Source organism: Oryctolagus cuniculus, chromosome 12 (assembly GCF_964237555.1).
Source record: "Oryctolagus cuniculus chromosome 12, mOryCun1.1, whole genome shotgun sequence".
In the NCBI taxonomy this organism is placed as follows: Eukaryota; Metazoa; Chordata; class Mammalia; order Lagomorpha; family Leporidae; genus Oryctolagus; species Oryctolagus cuniculus.
Window position 1 is genome coordinate 21,597,762 of NC_091443.1, and position 24,655 is coordinate 21,622,416.

At 46.5% G+C, this 24,655-nt stretch overlaps 1 protein-coding gene across 1 annotated transcript in view; it reads left to right on the forward strand.

Moving 5' to 3' along the window:
• Window positions 1–24,655, forward strand: part of GCH1 (GTP cyclohydrolase 1) — a 53,382-nt gene that overhangs the window by 16,850 nt on the left and 11,877 nt on the right. The window contains exons 2-3 of the mRNA XM_051822887.2: window positions 14,332–14,441; window positions 16,322–16,377. Of these exons, the coding sequence (XP_051678847.1) occupies window positions 14,332–14,441; window positions 16,322–16,377 (166 nt within the window). The remainder of the gene's footprint in view (window positions 1–14,331; window positions 14,442–16,321; window positions 16,378–24,655) is intronic.

The following is a 24,655-nucleotide window of genomic DNA, read 5'->3' on the forward strand; positions in this document are numbered from 1 at the left end:
TTATTTCTTCCATTACTGTTCTCATAGGATGCAGCTTGGTACTGTAGTGCATACCTAACTAACCCTGAAAAACCGCTCTCTCCTTTTCACACAGGAGCTGGGGCCTAGGCAAGATTCCCGTGGGAGCTGCTTTTGCAGTTCTTGGCTCATATTATCTGCTCTCTGCCTTTTTTTTTTTTTTTAATTTTTATTTTTGACAGGCAGAGTTAGAGAGAGAGACAGAGAGAAAGGTCTTCCTTCTGTTGGTTCACCCCCCCAAATGGTCACCACCGCCGGTGCTGCACTGATCCAAAACCAGGAGCTTCCTCCTGATCTCCCATGGGGTGCAGGGCCCAAGCACTTGGGCCATCCTCCGCTGCCTTCCCAGGCCACAGCAGAGAGCTGGCCTGGAAGAGGAGCAACTGGGACAGAATCCAGTGCCCTGACCGGGACTAGAACCCGGTGTGCCGGCGCCGCAGGCAGAGGATTAGCCCAGTGAGCTGCGGTGCCAGCCTGCTCGCTGCTTTTCTACTACCCTGTTTGCCTTTGGTTGTTCGCCATCCGGAGGCACCTGCCTGCCTCTGCGTTTCAGTAACTATTGCTTTTCTAGAATTCTGCGAACAAGCACCGGGTCTAGGTGGGGAAATTGGCTGTTGCGGAGTTCTGGGTGGAATTTTTCTGGCTCTGGTGCGCGCGTGGCTCTGGCTCTGAAGCCCTGTGTGCTTTCCAGGCTGAGTATCTTCATTTGCTCTAGGAAGGAAGCAGAGCCCATTTCAACAGAGGCCATTGACAGACATCCCCAAAGACGCGATCTTTGGCTAAAATCCCTCTCGTACTTGCGGGAAGGTGTTCGGTGTTCATCAGCCCCGAGGAAGGGCTGTGCCTGCTGGGGTTCCAGTGAGAGCCTCTTAACTTGGCGAGGACATTGCCAATCTCCTAGGAGATGCTGTAGGTCTCACCTCTGTCAGCGACGACCACCCTGCGAAGTAGAAGTGTTTCTGGGAACGTGGGTGGCGCGGCACACGTGCCTCTCTGCCTGCTCATCACAGACAGTCTGGCATTCAGCTGCAAGGTGCACGTGGCTAGCTGGTCGCCTCCAGCGGTTAGCGCTTCAGCGGAGGCCATGCTAATCCCATGCTGCTGCCTTCATTTTCGTATCATCTCTTTCTCCCCTCCTATCCCTGCTGCACCACAACAAACTGAACTTTGGGAAGCACTGGACCCTTTGCGGATGACGTCATCTCTAAGAGGGAGATGCATGGTAGAATTCTGTGTACCGGTCCTTAGTGTGTGACAAAGGAAGAAGGACTGCTTTGGGCTAGTCACAGTATCCCTGACAGGTAGCTTGTGACCCTGGGCAGGCCACTTGGCCATTCCGGATGTGGAACAGGCCGTCTGACCAGGAGTTGAATCACTGCCAGAAGTCTCTGCAGCACCGTGGGCTTGTCAGGACGGCTCAGGGCTCGCCCTGCGGGTTCCAGCAGCTGACAGGTGCCGCTCCAGTATGCACCTCACAGCCTCTCCTTGCCAGAGGGGCTGTTTTCCCTTGAAACATTCGAGCCACGCAAACAGTTTCTATGGTAACACCTCTCTCTCTCTGTCTCTCTCTCTCTCTCTCTCTCTTTCTCTTTCTTGCAACTCAGATTTTTGAAAAGGTTCTTCAACTATGTTCTTTTTTTTTTTACTGTATTTTTTTTAAATTTTATTTATTTATTTATTTTTTTTTTGACAGGCAGAGTGGACAGTGAGAGAGAGAGACACAGAGAAAGGTCTTCCTTTGCCATTGGTTCACCCTCCAATCGCCGCCGCGGCCAGCGCGCTGCGGCCAGTGCACCGCATTGATCCGAAGCCAGGAGCTTCTCCTGGTCTCCCATGGGGTGCAGGGCCCAAGGACTTGGGCCATCCTCCACTGTACTCCCTGGCCACAGCAGAGAGCTGGCCTGGAAGAGGGGCAACCGGGACAGAATCCGGTGCCCCGACCGGGACTAGAACCCGGTGTGCCGGTGCCGCAAAGCGGAGGATTAGCCTAGTGAGCTGCAGCGCCGGCCTCAACTATGTTCTTTGGGGTCTTTTAACCTGTAGAATCAAGCGTTGATTAGACAAAAGCTTTATTTAAAGATGCACCCCACCCCCGAGGGTGTTGCAGTCTACCAAAAAAATCAGCAGTTGCTACTTTTATGAGCACCTGATTGGTTTTAGTCTATTAATAAGGCTTCAGGAATAGTGGGATTAGCTGGTGGACCAGTAATGCCAGGAAAACTAATATTCACTCTTAGCATCATGCTTTTTTTTTATCTTTTTTTTTTTAAGATTTATTTATTTGAAAGGCAGAGTTACACAGAGAAAGGAGAGGCAGAGAGAGAGAGAGAGAGAGAGAGAGAGAGAGAGGTCTTCCATCCAATGGTTCACTCCCCAATTGGCCAGAGCTGCACCCATCTGAAGCCAGGAGCCAGGAGCTTCCTCCAGGTCTCCCACGCAGGTGCCCAAGGACTTGGGCCGTCTTCCACTGCTTACCTAGGCCATAAATAGGGAGTTGGATCGGAAGTGGGTCAGCCGGGACTTGAAACCGTTGCCTATTTGGGATGCCGGTGCTTCAGGCCAGGGCGTTAATCCACTGCACCACAGCACTGGCCTCTAATCTTTTCTTTTTTATTATGTAAACTTTCCAAACACAGAAGTTGACAAAAATCATGCAATGGGCATCTTCTCACATACGCTTACTGAATAGGTTCCTAATGAACATTCTGCCATATTAGCATAGTCTGTCCTTTTATAGTAAGTCAGACATCTGTTAGAGGTGAAATGTCCCTCCGGAAGGTATTTCCTTTCTTAACCTCTTACTCTATCCTTAAATTAACTCAACCCCTTCGTGACATCTAATCCCTCCTGTATATTCAGGTTGTCGCCGCATCTCTTAGTAATGACTTTTCAAAGCGGGACCCACCCAAGGTCACCCACCTGCCGGTGGTTATTCAGCACTTCTGCTGCCCCTCCCCCACAGCACCACCTTGTCGCTTGTCCTGGGAGATGTTACGCCTTTGTGATGTGTCTACTTCTGTTCTTGCCTTCACTGAACCTATTTCTCTATCCCTCAGATTCTTGGAAACTCATGTTCTAAAGCCTTGACTAAATTCAGAGAAAATGGTTTCAGCTGGAATGCTGGGTATTTTGCAAGGTATTCCGAAGTATCTAGATAAACAAACTATCTAGGTCTCAAAGATTTAAAGACCTTCAGTTGGTTCCAAAAGAGATTTTTTTTTTTTTTAAAGTTTATTTGAAAGACGGAGTAGAGTTGAGGGAGGGAAGGTATCTTTCATCTGCTGGTTCATTCTTCAAATGCTCAAAACAGCCAGGGCTGGGCCAGGCTAAATCCAGGAACTGGACCTCCACTGTGTCTCCCGAGTGACTGGCAGGGTTCAAGTACTTGAGCCATCCTGGGCTGTGTCCTAGGAGGTATTATCAGGAAGCTAGATCCAAAGCAGAGCAGCTAGTGCTGGATGGAGGCGCTCTGATAATGGATGCAGCTTAGCCCTCGGCACCACTGCACCTGCTCCTAATAGATTTTCTACTGGCCTCCTTAGGATCAGCTTCTGTAAAGGTTTCCTTTTTTGAAACACCTTTTTATTAGTTTGCAGGTTTAATGGGATTCTCCTTCCCCTTGAAACTGTTCCAGTTTGATTTCAAAAGTAAAGGTCAGAGTAGCATTACATTACTGACTTTGCCCTCATGGAAACCAAATAAATGGTGGGTACGGCAGTGTTTTGTGTGTGCAGCGTGCTGGCCCAGCTTTAACTGTCTTGGGTGCTAACCTTTCTCTGATAGGTATCTGGCTGCTTCACTCTCCAGATGCTTGCAACAGCCCAGGCTGGCCCAGGCAGAGCCAGGAGTGGGAACTCAAGCCGGATCTACCTCATGGGAGACAGGGACCCAAATGCTTGAGCCATTGATGACTTACTGCCCCTCAGGGTGTGCACCAGCAGGACGCTGGAAATCAGGGCAGAGCTACGTCTCAAACCCAGTTCTCCGCCAGTAGAGGATTGGGTATCCCAAGTAGTATTATTTTTGTTTTTGTAAAGATTTATTTATTTTGAATGGCAGAATAATCGAGACACAGGGAGAAACAGAGATCTTCCATCTGTTGGTTCATCCCCCCAGTGGCTACAGTGACCCTGGCCAAAGCCCAGGAGTCTAGGACTCCCTCTGGGTCTCCCACATGGCAGGCAGGGTCCCAAGTACTCGGCTCTCTTCTGCTTCCCAGGTGCATTAGCGGGGAGCTGAATCCAGCTGCATCCTTTTCTCCCCCTCTTGTTTCCACTCCACCTTCCCTACCCTCTTTCCTAGCCGTGCACAGACTCCATAAGCTTCTGCAGGAGCCATCACCTCTGACAGTAACCGGAGTGAGGATTTACGGCGAGGAACAGCCCACGGTTCACCCTTGCTGAATGGCAAAATAGGGGCAGGAGTGGGTGGGTTTTCATTCCCCAGGAACCCTCTCCTCCTGGAAGCCTGCCCTCCTACCCCACTGGCTCATCAGAGTTTCTGGGGTTTGTAAAAGACATGCCCCTGGATTCACACCCATGCCCAGTGAATCCGATTTTCTCAGGATAACTCAGGAGGCTGTAGTTTTTTGTTTTTAAAGTATTTATTTGAAAGGCAGGATGACAGGGAGGCAAAGAGAAACCTTCTCTCCTTTGGTTCAATCCCCACATGGCCACAATGGCCAGGGCTGGGAGGGACCAAAACCCAGAGACTGGAACTCCAGCCAAGTCTCCATCCACTCCATCTGCTTTGGGCCATCTTCTGCTGCTTTCGCAGGTGCAATAGCAGGGAGCTGGATTGGAAGCAGAGCAGCCCAGACTCAAATCAGAACTCTAATATGGATGCTCGTGTGGCATGTGGCAGCTTAGTGCACAGTGCCACAACACTGGCCCCAGGAGGCTGCATTTCCAGGGCTCCCTGTGATTGGCTGTGTTTGGGAACTGCCGTCTAAAAGATGATTCCTTGTCTCTAGTGCTGGTGGTGATTGGATAGGATTACACGGGTCTGTATGAATCTCATGGCCTGCGTGGGTGCCGGGTGATAAGGGCTGTGCCCACTGGCGGCTTTTGAAGCAAATGGATGGTTTATCAGATCAGTGTGTTCTTTAGAACTGCGGTGAACCAGACCTTGTTATCACCATCTGTTTTGTCAATTCCATTTTCAGTTGAACAGCTGGATTGTGGAAGATACACAGAATTATCCAATTAAAAAACTCAATTTTGCAAATGTGCTTTTTTTTTTTTTTTTTAAAGCCTCCTTGAATTCACTCTGTTTTATCTCCTTAACCTCTAAGGCTCTCATTTTGATCTACTGGAAATATTCAGAGTAGTAAACTAAGACTGGAGTGAGAGTTCTTTGGCTTGGATAACTTTTTGTTGTTGTTGTTGTTATTTGAAAGGTAGAGTTACAGTGAGAGAGAGACAGAGAGAAAGGTCTTCCCTCCATTGGTTCACCCCTCACATGGCCGCCATGGCCGGTGCTGCACCCATCTGAAGCCAGGAGCCAGGTGCTTCCTCCTGGTCTCCCATGCGAGTGCAGGGGCCCAAGCATTTGGGCCATCCTCCACTGCCTTCCCGGGCCACAGCAGAGAGCTGGACTGGAAGAGGAGCAACCGGGACTAGAACCCGGTGCCCACATTTGCCGGTGCCGCAGGTGGAGGATTAACCAAGTGAGCCATGGCGCCAGCCCTCTGGCTTGGATAACTTTGAGTTACTCGTCTACATGATTGGCAGTCCTCAGTTTTGTCTGTGAGTAAATCTGAGTCACTTAAAAGAGGCACTTCTCCCCTGCCTCACTACAGAAAGTCCCTGGCCACTGCAGTACACATCTCACAAAGCCGAGCAGTGGGGTGTGTGGGTACCTGTACTACCCTGGCAATTTCCAGCAGCCAGAGCTGCACACATTGGGAACCTGGGAGTCAGACTAGGCCCCTGCTCCAAGCCCAGCTCCTTCCCTGGGAGGACCCTGAAGCCAGGCCACAGTCTGCACAGAGCTTGAACTTGAACTTGCCTCTCTCTCTGGTCTCCTTTCATGCATTCCTTCCACTGTATCATTTTGTGCCTTGAAACCCTGTGTTTGTGGTTCCCTTGAGAGCCAATTGAAGGATGTGTCTGGCTGTGGAGATGAGGTGTGCTTCCGTGTTTCTGTGCCTGGGATGTGAACCCGAGCAACTGGACCATTTGCAAACAAGAACAAAGTGCCGTCTAGTAGCAACACTCTCATAGGTGAAAACCTGATCCCTCACTGATAAGGGTGGTGTTCATGACAAGGGACTGGCTTAGCTTTCTGGTACTGTAAGTGACTGACCAAGCATGCACGTCAGGACCATTCCCAGAACAGCCGAGAGCTTGTCAAGAGGCATGACTGGGGCTGGCCTTGCGATGGAGTGGATTAGGCTACTGCCTACAATGCCAGCATCCCATATGGGTGCTAGTTCATATCCTGACTGCTCCATGTTCAATCCAGCTCTCTACCAATGGCCTAGGAAAGCAGTGGAAGAGGGCACAAGTCTTTGGGCTCCTGCACCCATGTGGGAGACCCAGAAGAAGCCCCTGGCTCCTGGCTTCAATCTGACCCAGCCCTGGCCATTGTGGCCATTTGGGGTGTGAATCAGCAGGTGGAAGATGTCTCTCTCTCTCTCTCCCTCTCCCTCTCTCTCTTTAACTCTACCTTCCAACTAAATAATTTTTTTTACAGGACTTTGGCCACATTTTAACAGCAGAAGAGAAAGGGATTTATTTCTGCCAAGGATGACAGGAGTGTAAATTTCTGAAATAGCAAAACCTCTGCTTCCTCTGCAGTACTCTGGCTGTCTCCTGTTGGCAGACGTGCAGTTTATGAAAGAGGTACAGGGAGCGTATAGGCCATGCAGCTGCTCTGCCTGCCCCCACAGATGCTGTGACCGTTTGTCTACAGCAATGTTGGTGTCCACCGCTATGGCAGGCTGTGGAATGCTTGGTTCTTGTTTAGTTTGGGCGAGGTTTTCGTTTTGTGCAGAAAGCTGTGAGGGTTGGAAATTCTCAGGTGTGTTGTCGCGGTGGAAATGAAAGAAGAGAGGGATTTTCGTCTCTCTTTGACTTCAACATTGCTCTTAGCTCCAGGACAGAATTTTCAAACAGGAGCCAGGAAGCCGGACTATTCCGTGTCACGCTGTGGCAGAAGCCTTTGAGTGGAAGAGTGGAATAGTGTGTGCTTTATTTCTTTTTTTCAAGACTTACTTTTTTTTTTGTTTGAATGGCAGAAAGGGAGAGAGGGAGGGAGAGAAAGAGAAGCTTCCATCTGCTGGTTCACTCCCCCAAATGCTGCAACGGCTGGGGCTGGGCCAGGCCAACGCCAGGAGCCTGGAGCTCCATCCGAGTCTCCTACGTGGGTGGCAGAGGTCCAAGCACTTGGGCCATCTTCTGCTGCTTTCCCAGCCACACTAGAGGGGAGCGGGACTCGAACTGGCACTCCTGTGGGATGCCAGCCTGGCAGGTGGCAGCGCAACCTGCTGTGCCACAATGCAGGCCTTCTGTGGTAGGAATTAGGGCAGGTTTTGAGAGAGTTTGCGGGAGTTTGTTGGTGTTGTGTGAAGCAGGCTGGATCTTCCCTGTGCGTTCCACCCCCACCCTCAGCCTCCTGTGCCAATGTGGCCTCATTCTCTTTATTTTTATTTTCAGGAAACAAAGAAACATCAGCATGCATGGGAACATCTCAGTTAGAAAATCGATCCTTCTATCAATGAAGTGTCTGAAATGTGCAAGACAAAACAGGAAGGACTTGGTTAGCCAAAATTCACCCGAAATCATAACAAATCTTAGCATGTTTGCTGTACTTTTTTGAAAGGACAGATAGAATTTGTTTCCTGATCCTGTTACTTTGCCTCAGAAGTAACCATTATCCTGGATTTGTTCTCTTTCTTTCGTGTGTATTTTTGTGCTTTGGTTTTATGGGTAGCGTGTCGCCAAGCGACATGTATTATTGTTTCTACTGAATGTAAATGAATCCTACCCTATGTATTTTTTCTGCTACATATGTTTTCATTGAAAATCATTCCAGGGATTTATAAATTTATGTATGTATGATATAAATTTATAAATTGAGCTCAGATTCACTTGCTTTTACTGCTGGGGCATTATTGCTGTTGGGTACAGCGCTGCCATACTGTGTAATCCCCGTCCTGACTCAGTTAAATTTTCACACGTTACTATTTCCAGTAGGGCTGCAGTGGAAATTCTTATGTTCTCTTGGTCTCCTGAGTTTCGCTGATCTTAACATCTATTTTAAGGAAGTGAATCATGGTAAAGATGGACGTATTAATTGGATAAACACGGAAGATCTGTGTTTAATTCTGACTTTGGGCATGGTGTTAGGGAGCTCAATGTGGACACTGCAAAGTCTTAAGATACAGGGCTCACTCCATAGTGGCTAATTACCCAGTGGGGCTGGAGACAAGAACACAAATAACCTTGGAAATAAGAGGCTCAGTGGGATAAGTGCTGCATGCTGGTAGAGGCGACCCCGACGTTAGATGGTACCAGAAGGGTTTGGTTGGGTGATTCATACCCTCTTCATCAGGTAGGGTAGGCTTGTCTTAGCATCTCAAGTTAACTTAATTCTAGCACAGTCCTGATGCCCTGGGCACCTCTCTCAGTCTCTTCTCCCTTAATCCTAAACCAGTAGGCAGACCCCCTTATCTCTCTTCTATCCCTTAGGATGGTTGCATGGTCCCCAGGTCGTCTTCCATTGTCGTTGAGTGTTATCTTTCTAATTCTGGCTTCTTCACTGATCTCGACTCTTCCCTGCTCATCACCATATGTCCTAGATAATGCTAACTCCTGTGCCACTTTGTTCAATGGAAATTTTCTTTTGGGAGGAATCTCTTCCAGGAGTTTCCTTTTACCTCTTACAGCTTTTTTTTTTTCTTCTCTAGCAGACACAGGTCTGTGTTTACCCTTCAGTCCATATCTATAAATTTGTAGTAGCATTTTTTTTTTATGAAAGACTTATTTATTTCAAAAGGCAGAGTTATAGAAAGGCAGAGGCCGTGAACCATCTGCTGGCTCACTCCCCAGATGCAGCAATGGCCAGAGCTGGGCTGATCCAAAGCCAGGAGCCAGGAGCTGCTTCTGGGTCTCCCACAAGGGCACAGAGGCCCAAGCACTTGGGCCATCTTCCACTGCTTTCTAAGGCCATAGTAGAGAGCTGGATTGGAAGTGGAGCAGCCAGGACTCGAACCAGCACCCATATGGGATGCCAGCACTGCAGGTGGTGGCTTTACCTGCTGTGCCACAGTGCAGCCCCTGGAACATTTTGAAGGTGTTAAGATGCTGTGTAGCAGCACAGAACAGGGGATGCTTGGGGCCAGCACCATGACTCACTTGGTTAATCCTCCGCCTGCAGCGTTGGCATCCCATATGGGCGCCAGGTTCTAGTCCCAGTTGCTCCTCTCCCAGTCCAGCTCTCTGCTGTGGCCCGGGAAGGCAGTGGAGGATGGCCCAAGTGCTTGGGTGCCTGCATCCTCATGGGAGACCAGGAAGAAGCACCTGGCTCCTGGCTTTGGATCGGCATAGCTCCGGCCATAGCGGCCATTTGGGGGGTGAACCAATGGAAGGAAGACCTTTCTTTCTGTATCTCTCTCACTGTATAACTCTTCTGACAAATAAATTAAAAAAAAATTTTAAAAAAAGATGCTGTAGCAGCACAGGACACGGGATGCTTCAAAACGGGGCTCTCACAGTGTGGTTTGCAGACCGGGAGCATCCCTGACTTCTGGGAACTTGCTGGAAATGCATACTCTAAGGCTCACCCAGACCTACCGAAACTGATGCCCTGGGGATGGGGCCCAGCAGCCTGCGCTTTCACAGCCCCACTGGGGAGTGTGGGAGTGCTTGCTCCAGGAGACGCTTAGCCAGGTGCTTGAGGCCCTATGGGGAGCGTGCTTTCAGGAGCATGTCTGGTGTCGGCCCAGCAGCGTTCCTTGCTGTCATTGCTCAATCGCTAATAACACGACAAAGGTCCACTTTCAGGCTGACGTTGTGTGGCGTGGCTGGAGACAGACCTTTGCCTGCTGGAGGCTATGTTGGTTTCCCAGAATGCCACAAACCCTCGTCTCCAGGGTTACCTTCCTGCTGCTGATAACAGGCAGGAAATTAAAACAATCTGTGATAGTGTTTTCTTCTTATTATCCCCAGACGGCAGCTTTCAGATATGTTGGAGCAAAACACAAATATAGCCAGGGAACTTCATTATTGGCAGAAAATGATGTGGCTAGGTCAAGTTTATAGTCTGGGTTCATTTTAATGAAATGGGATACAGGTGACATATTTGTGTTCCACTGCCCCATGAAGCATTAGGCCATATTGGGGGTTACTAGCTTTTTTCTTCTCGGTTTAATTTTAAGTGGTAAAACAACATGATTTCAACATCATATCTCCATAGTAACTTATATTCAAAGATGTCTTCCATCCATATCTCTTTTTTCTCTTAATTCTTTTTTTTTTTTTTTTGACAGAGTTACAGTGAGAGAGAGAGACAGAGAGAAAGGTCTTCCTTCCATTGGTTCACCCCTCAAATGGTGGCCACAGCCGGCTTGCTGCGCCAATCCAAAGCCAGGAGCCAGGTGCTTCTCCTAGTCTCCCATGGGGTGCAGGGCCCAAGCACTTAGGCCATCCTCCACTGCACTCCCTGGCCACAGCAGAGAGCTGGCCTGGAAGAGGGGAACCGGGACAGAATCCGGCGCCCCGGCCTGGACTAGAACCTGGTGTGCCGGCGCCGCAAGGCGGAGGATTAGCCTAGTGAGCCACGGCGCCGGCCCTCTCTTAGTTCTTTATAGGTAATCATTTTGGCTTTTTTTTTTTTTTTTTTTAATTGAAAAGCAGAGCGAGAGAGAGGGAGGGAAGGGGAGGGATTGAGATAGACATCTTCCACCCACTGATTCAATCTCCAGATGGCTACAATAGCCATGTCTGGGCTTGGCTAAAGCCAGGAGCCAGGAGCTTCTCCCGGGTCTCCCACGTGGGTGCAGGGATCCAAGTATCTGGACCATCTTCCTTTGCCTTTCTAAGTGCATTATCCAGGAGCTGGATCAGAAGTAGCAGAGTTGGGACACAAACTCTAATACTGAATGCTGGAATCACAAGCAGCAACTTAACCCATTGCACCACAACACAGTGAGGGCTGACTTTTAATGTGTGTCCTGCAGTTGTCCTAAGAACTTAGAGTGAGGATAATCTCATTCTTTGCAAGAGAGAATGAATCTTTGCTGTGTTCACTACTTCTCTCTAGTTGTTTAAGAAGCATTTCTTGTTTGTTTTTACCTTGATGATTATTTCCTGTGTGGCTAAAGATTTTAGAAAGTTACACAAGACAGTAATGATTTTTCCCCCAAAGAAACCTTTTATTTAATGAGTACAAATTTCATAAGTACAACTTTAAGAATATAGTGATTCTTCCCACCATTCCCACCCTCCCACCCTCACTCCCACCCCACCTCTTCCTCCCTCTCCCATTCCCAGTCCCATTCTCCATTAAGATTCATTTTCAATTAACTTTGTACACAGAAGACCAACTCTATACTAAGTAAAGATTTCAGCGATTTGTGCACGTACACACACACACACACACACAAAACTGTTTGAGAACTAGTTTTACAGTTAACTCAAATACAACTCATTGAGGTCCTGCATGGGGAATTAGTGCACAATGACTTCTGTTGTTAATTTATCAGTTAACACTCTTATGTGTGATATAATTGATCACCCTAGGCTCTTTTGTTTGTTTGTTTTTGACAGGAGAGTGGACAGTGAGAGAGAGAGAGAGACAGAGAGAAAGGTCTTCCTTTTGCCGTTGGTTCACCCTCCAATGGCCGCTGCGGCCAGTGCATCGTGCTGATCCGAAGGCAGGAGCCAGGTGCTTCTCCTGGTCTGCCATGGGGTGCAGGGCCCAAGCACTTGGGCCATCCTCCACTGCAGTCCCTGGCCATAGCAGAGAGCTGGCCTGGAAGAGGGGCAACCGGGACAGAATCTGGCGCCCTGACCGGGACTAGAACCCTGTGTGCCAGCGCCGCTAGGTGGAGGATTAGCCTGTTGAGCCTTGGCGCCGGCCTCACCCTAGGCTCTTGACATGAGCTGCTTAGGCTATGGAAACTTTCTGAATCCACAAATTCTGTCAGTATTTAGACAAGGCCATAAGCAAAGTGGAAGTTCTCTCTTCCCTTCAGAGAAAAGTACCTCCTTCTTTGATGACCCCTTCCTTCCAGTGGGATCTCACTCATAGAGATCCTTCTTGTAGAATATTTTTTGCCACAGTGTCTTGGTTTTCCATGCCTGAAATGCTCTCATGGGCTTTTCAGCCAGACCAGGAAGACTTAAGGGCTGTTTCTGAGGTCAGAGTGCTATTTAAAGCCATTGTCATTCTTTGAGTCTGCTGTGTGGATGCTTCCCTTGTTGGCGCATTCTCTCCTTTTTAATTCTATCTGTTGTAATTACCAGACACTTGATCTTAAGTAATGCTGTATCAAGATCTTGGGGACAACCCGTAATACTTTGGGGAACCTGAAGGATCTATTTTTGGACTTCTTTCAGATTTATGAGTAAGGTTAGAGCAGAGTATTCACAACAGAAGTGTGCTTTTGGAGAAGGAATATTTACTGAAAGAATGACACTGAGATTTTTCCTCCTTGCATTTTATGAGCCACTTCTAGACGTGGTGACGGTGTCTGCCTGTGTGTGTCCATACCCTTCACATTTCCTGTCATTGACCACACTAAGGACTTTTCCACAACATGGTCAACTGGTCACCATGGTGAGCATGACGACTCAATGTCGCTGAGCCCTGTTGGCGTGGCAGGGCAGCCACTGAAGATTAGGGCTGAGTGTGGGCTTTTGTTCATCTCCCTGTGACTCACTCAGCAGCCTGCCTTCCAGGGGAGGTACAAACAGGGGGCTGTCCCCATCTTGTCCCTTCTGTGCCTGTCCTTGGAGATCACACAGCCAGGTGCCTTGATGCATCTCTTCTGGCAGGCTGTGCAAACACTGTGCAGGTTTTGTTCTTTTGTAAACATTTATCTTACAAATGAGAGATCATGCTGGAGTTCTATGTGCGTGTGACAACAGAGTGGCAGGGTTTGCTGTATGACAAGCATTCCCCTATGACACCCCCAGGCACCCCCTGATAATAGTACCACAGCTGTCACGTTACAGTGAAGATTGTAGCTCGTTTCCCTTGATCCCTTCTCAGCTTCTGGGCAAGGATTTTCTTTTTAAAATATTTATTTACTTGAAAGAGTTACAGAGAATGAGGGGGGAGAGTCAGAGTTACAGAGAAAGATCTCCAATCCCCTGGTTCACTCCCCAGATGGCTATAACGGCAGGGCTGGGCCAGGTTGAAGCCAGGAGCCACGAGCTTCTTTCGGGCCTCCTATGTGGGTCTGCTGCTTCCCCAGGCACGTTAGCACGGAGCTGGATGGAAAGTGGAGGAGCTGGGCCTTGAACCAGCCTCCATATGGGATGACAGCACTGCAGGCCCCGGCTCTGGCCCCCAGGTTGTTCTTGCAGTCGCAGAATGGCAGAGAGCTCAAAGCTCCCCTAGGCTCCGGCTGGTTCACCTGTTTTGCAGATGAGGTAGTTGAGGCTCCATCAGGGCAGTTTGAAAACATTGTGTTTGCTTGTTTTTAAATGTCTCTTGCATGCCTAGCCACCTTAGCCAGTTTCCACGGCTCACACAAGATACGGCTCCTCCCCCACAGTCTCCCAAACAGGCAGCCTGTGGGATTATTTCCCTACGAAGGTGAATGCTAACAGTAACTCTGAAGTTTGCTTGCAATAACTGGATGACTTCTTAACAGCAGAGAATTATCTGGGGGCACTGAGAATAGAAGTCAAGTTTACAGGTGTCTGGCTCCAGCCCCGGGAGGCAGACGTTAAGGATTAATCTTTTGCTCAGATGTGGTTTTCTGTATCTCCACCACAGAGAAATCCTAGGTATAAGGAAATGTAAGGAAGAAACAGAGTTGTTTCTACCACCAGAAATAATCAGATTGATTTTGTCCTAATTCCTCCCTTGCTCCCTACTTTGCACTCATTCTGCAGATGTATTTGTGATTGCACGTTTTTCTTGTAACACTACATCAAGAGTTTTTTGATATCCCCTAAAGGAAAGCACCAGTAATTTGTTAGGGAAAAATAACTCTCTTAATGTGGATTTCCGTTCTGTTTTAGTGAGGATTAGCATTATTCTCATGTTGCCCGTCGGTTCATGTTTACCCTAGTAGCTTTTCTACACTGGATTGTTCTGTAAATCCAGCACTGTGGCTAACACAGCCTCTGGTTTCAGATGTCCTCAACGATGCTATCTTTGATGAAGATCACGACGAGATGGTGATTGTGAAGGACATAGACATGTTTTCCATGTGTGAGCATCATCTGGTCCCATTTGTGGGAAAGGTAAGGTCTTCGTTGTCGGTGTGTCATAATTCTAAAAGGCACAGTGAAAGCTGAAAGATTAGGAAAATGGCAGTTGTCAGCTGCTCATTCCCAATATCCCATTTATTCAAAGTTTCACAGAAATATTTACGCTATCGACCTGGCTGATCTCGTAACTTAAGTGAAAAAACAGAGAAACTAGATGACCTTCAGAGACAAGACTTTCCTGTTAAATAACAAGTTAATAGGTTAAGATAAGAGGTGAAAGTTGCTCTTTTTTTTTTTTTTAAAAGGTAACTGTAGGCTCTGAAAATCCCTGCCCTTTATTTTGGCTGAATGATGTTTGGTCCAAAATACACGTATGTACAGTGTGGCACGAGCAGTAATGAGTGTGGAACTGCTTATGACAGAGGCAGTGCTATTGGTGGGTTTAATTTCTTTGTAACACATGCCAGGAAAAATGAATCTGCTGCAATCTACATTTTTGGGAATATGTAGGTACGGGGGTGGGACCTGTGTGGCCCGTGGGCCATTTAAGGAAGGCCTGTGAAATCGCTGGCTCTGGTCTTGCCAAGGCAACCACAGCAGGACTTGAAATACAATAAATTCTGCTAAATGCTAAATTTTTTAAAAGATTATTTGAAAGGCAGAGTTACAGAGAGGCAGAGGCAGAGAGAGAGAGAGAGAGAGGGGTCTTCTGTCCACTGCTTCACTCCCCAAATGGCCGCAGTTGCCGGAGCTTCGCCAATCTGAAGGTGGCGGCTTCACCCGCTACACCACAGTGCCTGCCCTATCAAGCTAATTTTTAAGTTGACAATTTTGTATGGTTCGTGAGTGATGTTATAAATGTCCAAATGGCCCCTGGCAGAAGGAAGTTTGCCCCCGCCACTACCACTCTAATTTTATTTTGTTTTGATCTTTAATAAGTGTTTTTTTTTTAAATTATTGATTTATTTGAAATATTTGAAAGTCAGAGTTACACAGAGAGAAGGAGAGGCAAAGAGAGAGGTCTTCCATCCGCTGGTTCACTCCCCAATTGGCTGCAAAGGCTGGAGCTGCCCCAATCCAAAGCCAGGAGCCAGGAGATTCTTCCAGGTCTCCCATGTGGATGCAGGGGCCCAAAGACTTGGGCCATCTTCTACTGCTTTCCCAGGCCATAGTGGAGAGCTGGATTGGAAGTGGAGCAACTAGGACTCGAACCGGCGCCCACATGGAATGCCGGCACTGCAGGTGGCACCCTCATCCACTATGCCACAGCGCCAGTCCCTGCTTTATTGTCGATGGGACATCTATGTCTTAGGAGCCATTGCTTGGATTGGGTGTTGTCTTTGGGATCGCGCTGGTTAAGCCGTGTTTCAATTCTTCAGTGAAATGGTGCAGGATCTTCATGCCCTTTGTTTCACATTCCCACTCAAAGGTCTGCTCTTGTCCACAGCTGATTTGGATGCAATGGCTGGGGCCCCCACCACACAGAGAGCTTGCTCCTCTTAGATTTTCAGTTGGGATTTTGTAAGCTGAACCAACAGAGATGTCTGTGGTGTTCGCTATTGTTTTTTTCTGTTCATTTGCTAATGTTTTGCTGTTAATTGTCTACCCATTTTGTGTGTGTGTGTATTGTATCTCACATTCAGATTTTTCTCATGTATTTCACCAGAAAATGACACAGATCATGTGATTGATAGACTCGTTCTCACATGTTTTCCTTTTACTGTGTTTGTGTAATTAAAAATGCGTGTGTAAGTGCCTCATGGTCTGAGTCTGAAGCTTCCAGACGTTTCCAGCCGCGCCGCCGCCGTGCCGGACCGGATGTGGGTGCACTGTGTTCTGCCGTGCTTTCTCACTGCGTTGCGGAGCTGGGCTGCGTGTTCCCTTTGCTCACGGTTGCTGTGTTTTCTCTGAAGGTGCATATCGGTTATCTTCCTAACAAGCAAGTCCTTGGCCTCAGCAAACTTGCCAGGTAAGGGGTGCTGCAAGGTGAACAGGAAGACAGGTGGGGAGGGCCTGCCCGTGTAGGTTGAGAATCTCTCATCACACCTGCTTTCTCCACTCGATGGCGCCAACTCGGAATCCGGGATGAAATTCATCTCCGATTGCAGAGGCACACACGCTTAGCAGACCTCAAACACGAGCACTCCTTTCTTGGCATCCCCGTTGCCTCCCCCACCCCAGCCCACACCCCTGAAATCTCAGCTCACCCCTTTGCTTCCCTGGAGAGGAGCTGAGGTTACCCCTAGTGCATCCTCTCGGCCATGGTGGGGGAGGGGTAGCTCACAGTGAGAGGTGGGAGAGGAACGTGGGCAGGGGGCCCGACTGCGCTGCAGCGTTGTCAGACTTCAGGCAAATGTCCGGTGAGCCCTGCCTTCTGCTGGACCCGAGAGTCTCCAGGTACACCTGCCTGCCTGCCGGTCCGTGTGCAGGTTCTTTGCCTCTGCAGGTGCAAGACCGCGCCTGCCTTGGTTCTGCTCAGCCTTGCTCCGAGACCAGGTTCATGCTCTGCCCCTCTCTTTCTTCCATTGTCTTTTCTGTTCTTTGTCCTATGGATTCATGCCTTTTAGGAACTGTTCGGTGCCACCATTTTTTATTTGGATTTCAGGAAGGCGAGGTGGTGCGTGTGTGTGCTCACCTGTGTTTAACCAGAGGTCAGAGTGAGCGTCTGTGTTTGTGGACCTCTGATGGGTCCCCAGCAGCAGCATTTTATTGCCCTTAATTAACCTTTTTTTTTTTTTTCTGTGTTTGCAATGTCTCAGTTCTGAGATAGTGAATCTTGGGTGGTGGCACTGTGCTGGGAGGGCAGAGGTGTGTGTATGTGTGAAGAACAAATGGAGCTGCAGTACACAGTCAAATGGCCTTTTTAATAAAAACCAAGCAAAGTTGGCAGAGTGTGATTGCAGCTCCGGTGGCCGTCTCGTGATGGGATGTGTGCACCTCTGTGGCGGGACGACTGCGCTGTGGTTCTGCTGCTCCCCGGCTCTGCCCCCCGCTGGGACACACCCCAGCCTAGCAGCGGGGTCCCCATCCTTTCCAGTCCTGTGGTGGAATCTCTACAAGGGACCCAAGCAAGACGACCGCTGCCCTCCACCACACTTCCGTCGACTTTGCTTTCGCTGCCTGTTCTCCTTCATTTTCCTTGGGAACTGGGTAGAAAAGGGAAATGTAACTTCCCCACTTAGTGACCTCATCCCTGCCCAGCCACCTTGCCACCAGACAGGGCTACTTGGCACACGAATGGACAGATGATGGCTGTTAGAGCTGGGCTGCGGTGAGGCTCTTACGCCCATCCAGCAACAGCCGGGCTTCTCGTGGTGGGAGCCGTGCCCGGCGGCAGTGCCAAGGGCAGGCTGGGAAGGGTATCATTCAGCTGGCTCTGGTCTCTGTTAACGAACCTCCTGCCAGTGAGCTCCTCTCTTACATCACGATATATAACGTGGAGTTCGTGTCCACTGTAACAGTCTCGTCACTAGAAGCGACTGTTAGCATTTTACACTGCATAGCTGTGGGCGGGCGTCCTGCGTGTGCTCTGCCTCCAGTGAGGTCGCCAGCCCCACCCCTTTCCCACTGAAGCCTGCGACAGCCCGTCCAGGTTGCAAGGGGCCGTCAGCATGTTTCCTTTAATATTGTATGAAAGCGGGCAGACCACTTAGGTCTTGGCATAAACAGACTTCTCTAAAGATCACACTTGTCGGGTGAGATGGACATGGATTCTACAGTGCCCCAGTGAGGTCACGGGATAAATGGTAATTGAAGGGTGGAAGGGTCTCGTCTTGGTTATCTCTTTCCTAGTGAAAGGAAATGATCCCAAGTACTTAAGCTTCTATGAAACAATACAAAGAAGTTGATTATTAACACAGGGATTTGTCCTCGCTGTAATAGGATTAACATTTAATGGAACTACACCAAATAACTGAGTGTATGTTACTTTCAAATATTTTGTAAAAAAAAAATTGAATAATGGGTCTGTTAAGCAGAAAAGACTGAGTTTATCCAGCTGCTTATTCCTTGTAAGAAGGAAGAATATTTTTAGGGAATAAAGAGTAATAAAGAAAGCTGAATGTCTTAGCAAAACTTTACTGCTCATTTTAATCTTGTATGTGAAGTCTGTTATATGCTTGCCTTTAAATGAATGACCTTTTAGTGCCGGTGAAGTCAAATATCAAACGGTAAAGCCTTAAGTAACAAGAAAATGCCAGAAGGGAGTTGATCTGGTTCAACTCTAGTAGAATTCTAGAATAAGCTTAGTTTGAACAGAAATTCCTTTTGTTTCTGAAAATGTATCAAACATGTATTCATTGTCTTGCCTTAGCATAACTGAGTGAGTGTAATTAAATTTTGAGTTTAGAATTGGAGTCCCTCGGGGTAGTCATGGCTAATCTGCTTACTGAGTCCCCACTGTGAAAAGACACTGTACCAGCTGTTTGATGCCCAGAGAGAAGTAGAACATAGCCACCCTCAGGGAGGGTACACAATACGGGGCAGCAGGTGCCACAGAAATGCCTGCTTCGGAGGAACCATAATGGCTGTGGCCTGGTGGGGTTGAAGAGATCCTGAAGTGGAAGGACGAGCAGAAATCTGAATGGGTACAGTTAATGCATGAACAAAGGCAAACGAGAGGAGGAGCCAGGCATAGGCCAGTGGGTGTGGACCAGATTGATGGGAATAGATTTAGGCAAGTGTAACTGGGAGCTAGAAAGGTAGGGTGGGCATTAGCTTATAGAGGGAGTATTTTTTCTCTATTATAAAAACAATGTTCTAACCAGTTACATTGAAATACAAATGAGTGAAAAAAGTGAAAGATTTTTTCATTTTGCTGTTGTTCCCCAGAGTTAAAGCTAGAGATTTCTTTTTAATATCTTCTTGAAATCTATGCAATCACAACATATAGCTCTTTAAAAAAAAAAAAAAAGATTTATTTTATTTATTTGAAAGAGTTACAGAGAGAGGTACAGACAGACAGCAAGGTCTTCCGTCCACTGGTTCACTCCCCAAATGGCTACAACTGCCAGAGCTGTGCTGATCTGAAGCCAGGAGCCAGGAGCTTCTTCCAGGTTTCCCATGTGGGTGCAGAGGCCCAAGGACTTGGGCCACCTTCCACGCTTTCCCAGGCCATAGCAGAGAGCTGGATCAGAAGAGGAGCAGCTGGGACTAGAACCGGCACCCATAGGGTAAGCCGGCACTTCAGGCCAGGGCTTTATATGGGACCAGCGCTGTGGTGCAGCTCTTAAAAACTAGCAAAACAAACAATGGAAAAAGGAGATCATACTTCATGTTCTGTATTGCAACTTGCTCTCTTTTTTAATTAAAATACCCTTGGAGTTCTTTGGACATCTTTGAGTCCAAAAAGTCCAAGTTCTCTTTTAAGGTACACAGAATTTCTTTGGTTGAACAATTCATTTAACCAGTCTGTGGTATAAATAAGTGTAGTTTACAACCTGAAACTGCCGTCAAAAAAAGGAAAAACATGTTTTGCTGAACATATCTTTTGTGTATTACCTTTGCATGCAGTCAGTGTATCTAAGATAAATTATCAGAGTAGAACTTGCTGGGTTAAGAGTAGCGGTATTTGTGATGTTACCGAATGTCTCTCCAAAAAGATCATGCCAATCTATACTTCAATAACAGAGAAAAAGTCTGTCTTCACCCCTTTGCCAACTCTGGGTTCCATCAGTCTTTTGAATCTTTGCCAGTTGATAACAACGACATCCGTGTTCTCATTTGCAGTTCCTTTGTAGGCTGAGGGTGAATCTTCTGGAAACTTTGTACTTTTCCCAGTGGATTGCATGCTTTTTTTGGTTGTTGTTATTTGTTTTGTTGTTGTTTTCCCCCCTCCCCAGAAACCTTTTATTTAATGAATACAAACTTCATGCTTTTCATAAATACAACTTTAGGAATATAGTGATTCTTCCCACTGTGCCCACCCTCCCACGCATACTCCCACCTCTTTTCCTCCTCCCTCTTCTATTCCCATTGTTATTTTTTACTAAGATCTATTTTCAATTAAATTTATACACATAGGAGTAACTTTATTCTAAGAATTCAATAAATTGTGTGAAAAAAAACTATTCCTCAATAGTTGAGAAGGGCTGTTTTGCATCATAAAATGTCAATTTCACTTCTATAGATTACATTTTAGATGCTTTATTAGTTATCACAGATCAGGGAGAACATATAGTATTTGTCCTTTTGGGATGGGCTTATTTCACTAAGTATGTTTTCCATTTTAATCTATTTTGGTGCAAATGATAGGATTTCATTTCTTTTAACTGCTGTGTAGTAGTTCATGATGTATATATCTCATAATTACTTTTTTTAAAAATTTATTTATTTATTTGAAAGTCAGAGTTACACAGAGAGAGGAGAGGCAGAGAGGTCTTCCATCCAATGGTTCACTCCCCAGTTGGCCTCAATGGACGGAGCTGTGCCGATCTGAAGCCAGGAGCCAGGAGCTTCCTATGGGTCTTCCATGCGGGCGCAGGGGCCCAAGGACTTGAGCCATCTTCTGCTTTCCCAGGCCATAGCAGAGAGCTGGATTAGAAGTGGAGCAGCCTGGTCTTGAACTGGTGCCCGTATAGGATGCCAGCGCTTCAGGCCAGGGCATTAACCCACTGCGCCACAGCACCAGCCCCCATAATTTCTTTAGTTGACAGGCATTTGGGTTGATTCCTTGTCTTAGCTATTATGAATTGAGCTGCAGTAAACATGGGGGTACAGAAAACTCTTTCATATGCTAATTTTATTTCCCTTGGATAAATTCCCAGGAGTGGGATGGCTGGGTCATATGTTAGGTCTATATTCAGATTTCTGAGGTATCTACTTACTGTCTTCCACATTGGCTTTACCAGTTTACATTCCCACCAACAGTGGATTAGGGTATCTTTTTTCCCCACACCCTCACCAGCATTGGTTGGTTGTTGACTTTTGTATGAAAGCCATTCTGAGGGAGGTGATGTGAAACTTCATTGTGGTTTTTTTTTTTTTTTTTTTTTTTTTTTTTTTTTTTTTGACAGGCAGAGTGGACAGTGAGAGAGAGAGACAGAGAGAAAGGTCTTCCTTTTTGCCGTTGGTTCACCCTCCAATGGCCGCCGCGGCCGGCGCGCTGTGGCCGGTGCGCTGGTCCGATGGCAGGAGCCAGGAGCCAGGTGCTTTTCCTGGTCTCCCATGGGGTGCAGGGCTCAAGCACCTGGGCCATCCTCCACTGCACTCCCTGGCCACAGCAGAGAGCTGGCCTGGAAGAGAGGCAACCGGGACAGAATCCGGCGCCCCAACCGGGACTAGAACCCGGTGTGCCGGCGCTGCTAGGCGGAGGATTAGCCTAGTGAGCCGCGGCGCCGGCCTCATTGTGGTTTTGATTTGCATTTCTCTGACGGCTAGTGATGCTGAGCACTCTTTCATATATCTGTTGGCCATTTGGATTTCTTTTTTAAAATTACCTGTTTAAGTCCTTTGCCCATTTCTAAACTGGGTTGTTTTGCTTTTGTTGTGTTTCTTGTTCTTATATATTCTGGTCATTAATCCTTTATCAGTTGCATAGTTTACAAATAATTTCTCCCATTCTGTTGGTTGCTGAGTGTTTCTTTTGTAGTGCAGAAGCGTTTCAGTTTGATTTAATCCCATTTGTCAAATTTGGCTTTGATTGCCTATGCCTCTGGGGTCCATTCTAAGAACTCTTTGCCTGTGCCAATGTCTTTCAGTGTTTTCCCAACATTCTCTAGTAATTTGATGGCATTGAGTCATAGATTTAGGTCTTTGACCCATTTTGAGTGAATTTTTGTGTAAGGTGTAAGGTAGAGGTCTAATTTCATGCTTCTGCATGTGGAGGTCCAGTTTTTCCAGCACCATTTGTTGAGGAGACTCTTCTTGCTCCAGGCATTGATTTTAGATCCTTTGTCAAAGATAAATTGGTTGTACATGCATGGATTGATTTCTGGCATTTCTATTCTGTTCCATTTGTTTATCAATCTGTTTTTGTACCAGTACCAGACTGTTTTAATAACTGTCCTATAGTATGTCTTGAAATCTGGTATTGTGAGGTCTCCAGCTTTGTTTTTGTTGTATAATATTGCTTTAGCTATTCGGGGTCTCCTGTGTTTCCATATGAATTTCAGCATCATTTTTTTATCTGAGAATAATGTCCTTGGTATTTTGATTGGTATTGTATTGAATCTGTAAATTTCTTTCATTAGTATGGACATTTTGATGATAAATATTGATTCTTCCAATTCATGAACATGGAAAATTTTTCCATTTTTTGTGTCTTCTATTTCTTTGTTTAATGTTTTATAATTCTTATTGTAGAGATCTTTGAGGTCCTTGTTTAATTTTATTCCAAGGTATTTTTTATGGTAGCTATTGTGAATAGGATTGATCTTAGAGGTTCTTTCCCAGCATGGCATTGTCTGTGTATACAAAGGATGTTGATTTTTATGTGTTGATTTTATATCCTGTTACTTTACCAAACTCTTCTATGAGTTTCAATAGTCTCTTAGCAGAGTCTTTTTGGATACCCTATATGTAGAATCATATCATCTGCAAATAGGGATAGTTTGACTTACTCCTTCCCAATCTATATCCCTTTGATTTCTTTTTCTTGCCCAGTGGCTCTGACTAACACTTCCAGGACTGTACTGAATAACAGTGGTGAGAGTGGGCATCCTTGTCTGGTTCTGGATCTCAGTGGGAATGCTTCCAATTTTTCTCCCTTCAATAAGACACTGGCTGTGGGTTTGTTATAAATTGCCTTCATTGCATTGAGGAATGTTCCCTCTATACTGAATTTCTTAGAGTTCTCATCATGAAAGTGTGTTGTATTTTTTTTTTTTTTTTTTTTTTTTGGACAGGCAGAGTTAGAGAGAGAGACAGAGAGAAAGGTCTTCCTTTTTCTGTTGGTTCACCCCCCAAGTGGTCGCTACGGCTGGTGCATTGTGGCTGGCATGCTGCGCTGATCCGAAGCCAGGAGCCAGGTGCTTCCACCTGGTCACCCATGTGGGTGCAGGGCCCAAGGACCTGGGCCATCCTCCACTGCACTCCCTGGCCACAGCAGAGAGCTGGACTGGAAGAGGAGCAACCGGGACAGAATCTGGCGCCCCGACCGGGACTAGAACCTGGTGTGCCGGTGCCGCAGGCAGAGGATTAGCCTATTGAGCTACAGCGCCGGCCAGTGTGTTGTATTTTATCAAATGCTTTCTCTGCATCTATTGAGATAGTCATATGTTTTTGTTCAACGGTTTGTTAATGTGATGTATCACATTGATTTGCGAATATTGAACCATCCCTGCATACCTGGGATAAATCCCACTTGGTCCTGGTGAATGATCTTTCTGAAGTGTTGTTGCATTTGATTAGCTAGTATTTTGTTGAGGATTTTTGCGTCTGTGTTCAGGGAAATTGGTCTATAGTTTCTTTCTCTGTTGTATCTTTTTCAGATTTAGGGATTACAGTGATGCTGGCTTTATAGAAGGAGTTTGGAAAGATTCCTTTCAATTGTTTTGAATAGCTTGAGAAGAATTGGAGTTAGTTCTTTTTTAAACGTCTGGAAGAATGCAGCAGTGAAGCCATCTGATTCTGGGCTTTTCTTTGCTGGGAGGGTCTTTATTATTGATTCAGTTTCTGTGTTGGTTGTTGGTCTGTTTAGGTTTTATGTGTTTTCATGGCTCAATTTAGGTAGTTTTTCTGTGTCCAGAAATCTATCCATTTCTTCTAGGTTTCCCAGTTTGTTGGCATACAGCTCTTTTTAGTAATTTCTGATGATTCTTTTTATTTCTGTGGGGTCATTATATTTCCTTTTTCATCTTTAATTTTATTGATTTGGATCTTCTCTTTTTTTTGTTAGTTGGGCCAATGGTTTGTCAATTTAGTTTATTAAAAAAAAAAGATTTTCGTTTTGCTGATCTTTTGTATTTTGGGGGAGTTTCAAATTTTTGTTTATTCTCTAATTTTAATTATTTCTTTTCTCCTACTACTTTTGGGTTTGGTTTGCTGTTTTTCTAGGTCCTTGAGATGCATTGATAGCTCTTTTATTTGGTGCCTTTCTAATTTCTTGATGTAGGCACCAATTGCTATGAACTTTTCTCTTAACACTGTTGTTGCTATAGCTCATAAGTTTTGATATGTTGTATTGTCATCTTCATTTGTCAAGAAATCTTTTGACTTCACTTTTGATTTCTTCTATGACCTACTGTTCATTCAGGAGCATGTTGTTCAATCTCCATGCTTTTACATATATTCTAGAGATTCTTGAGTTG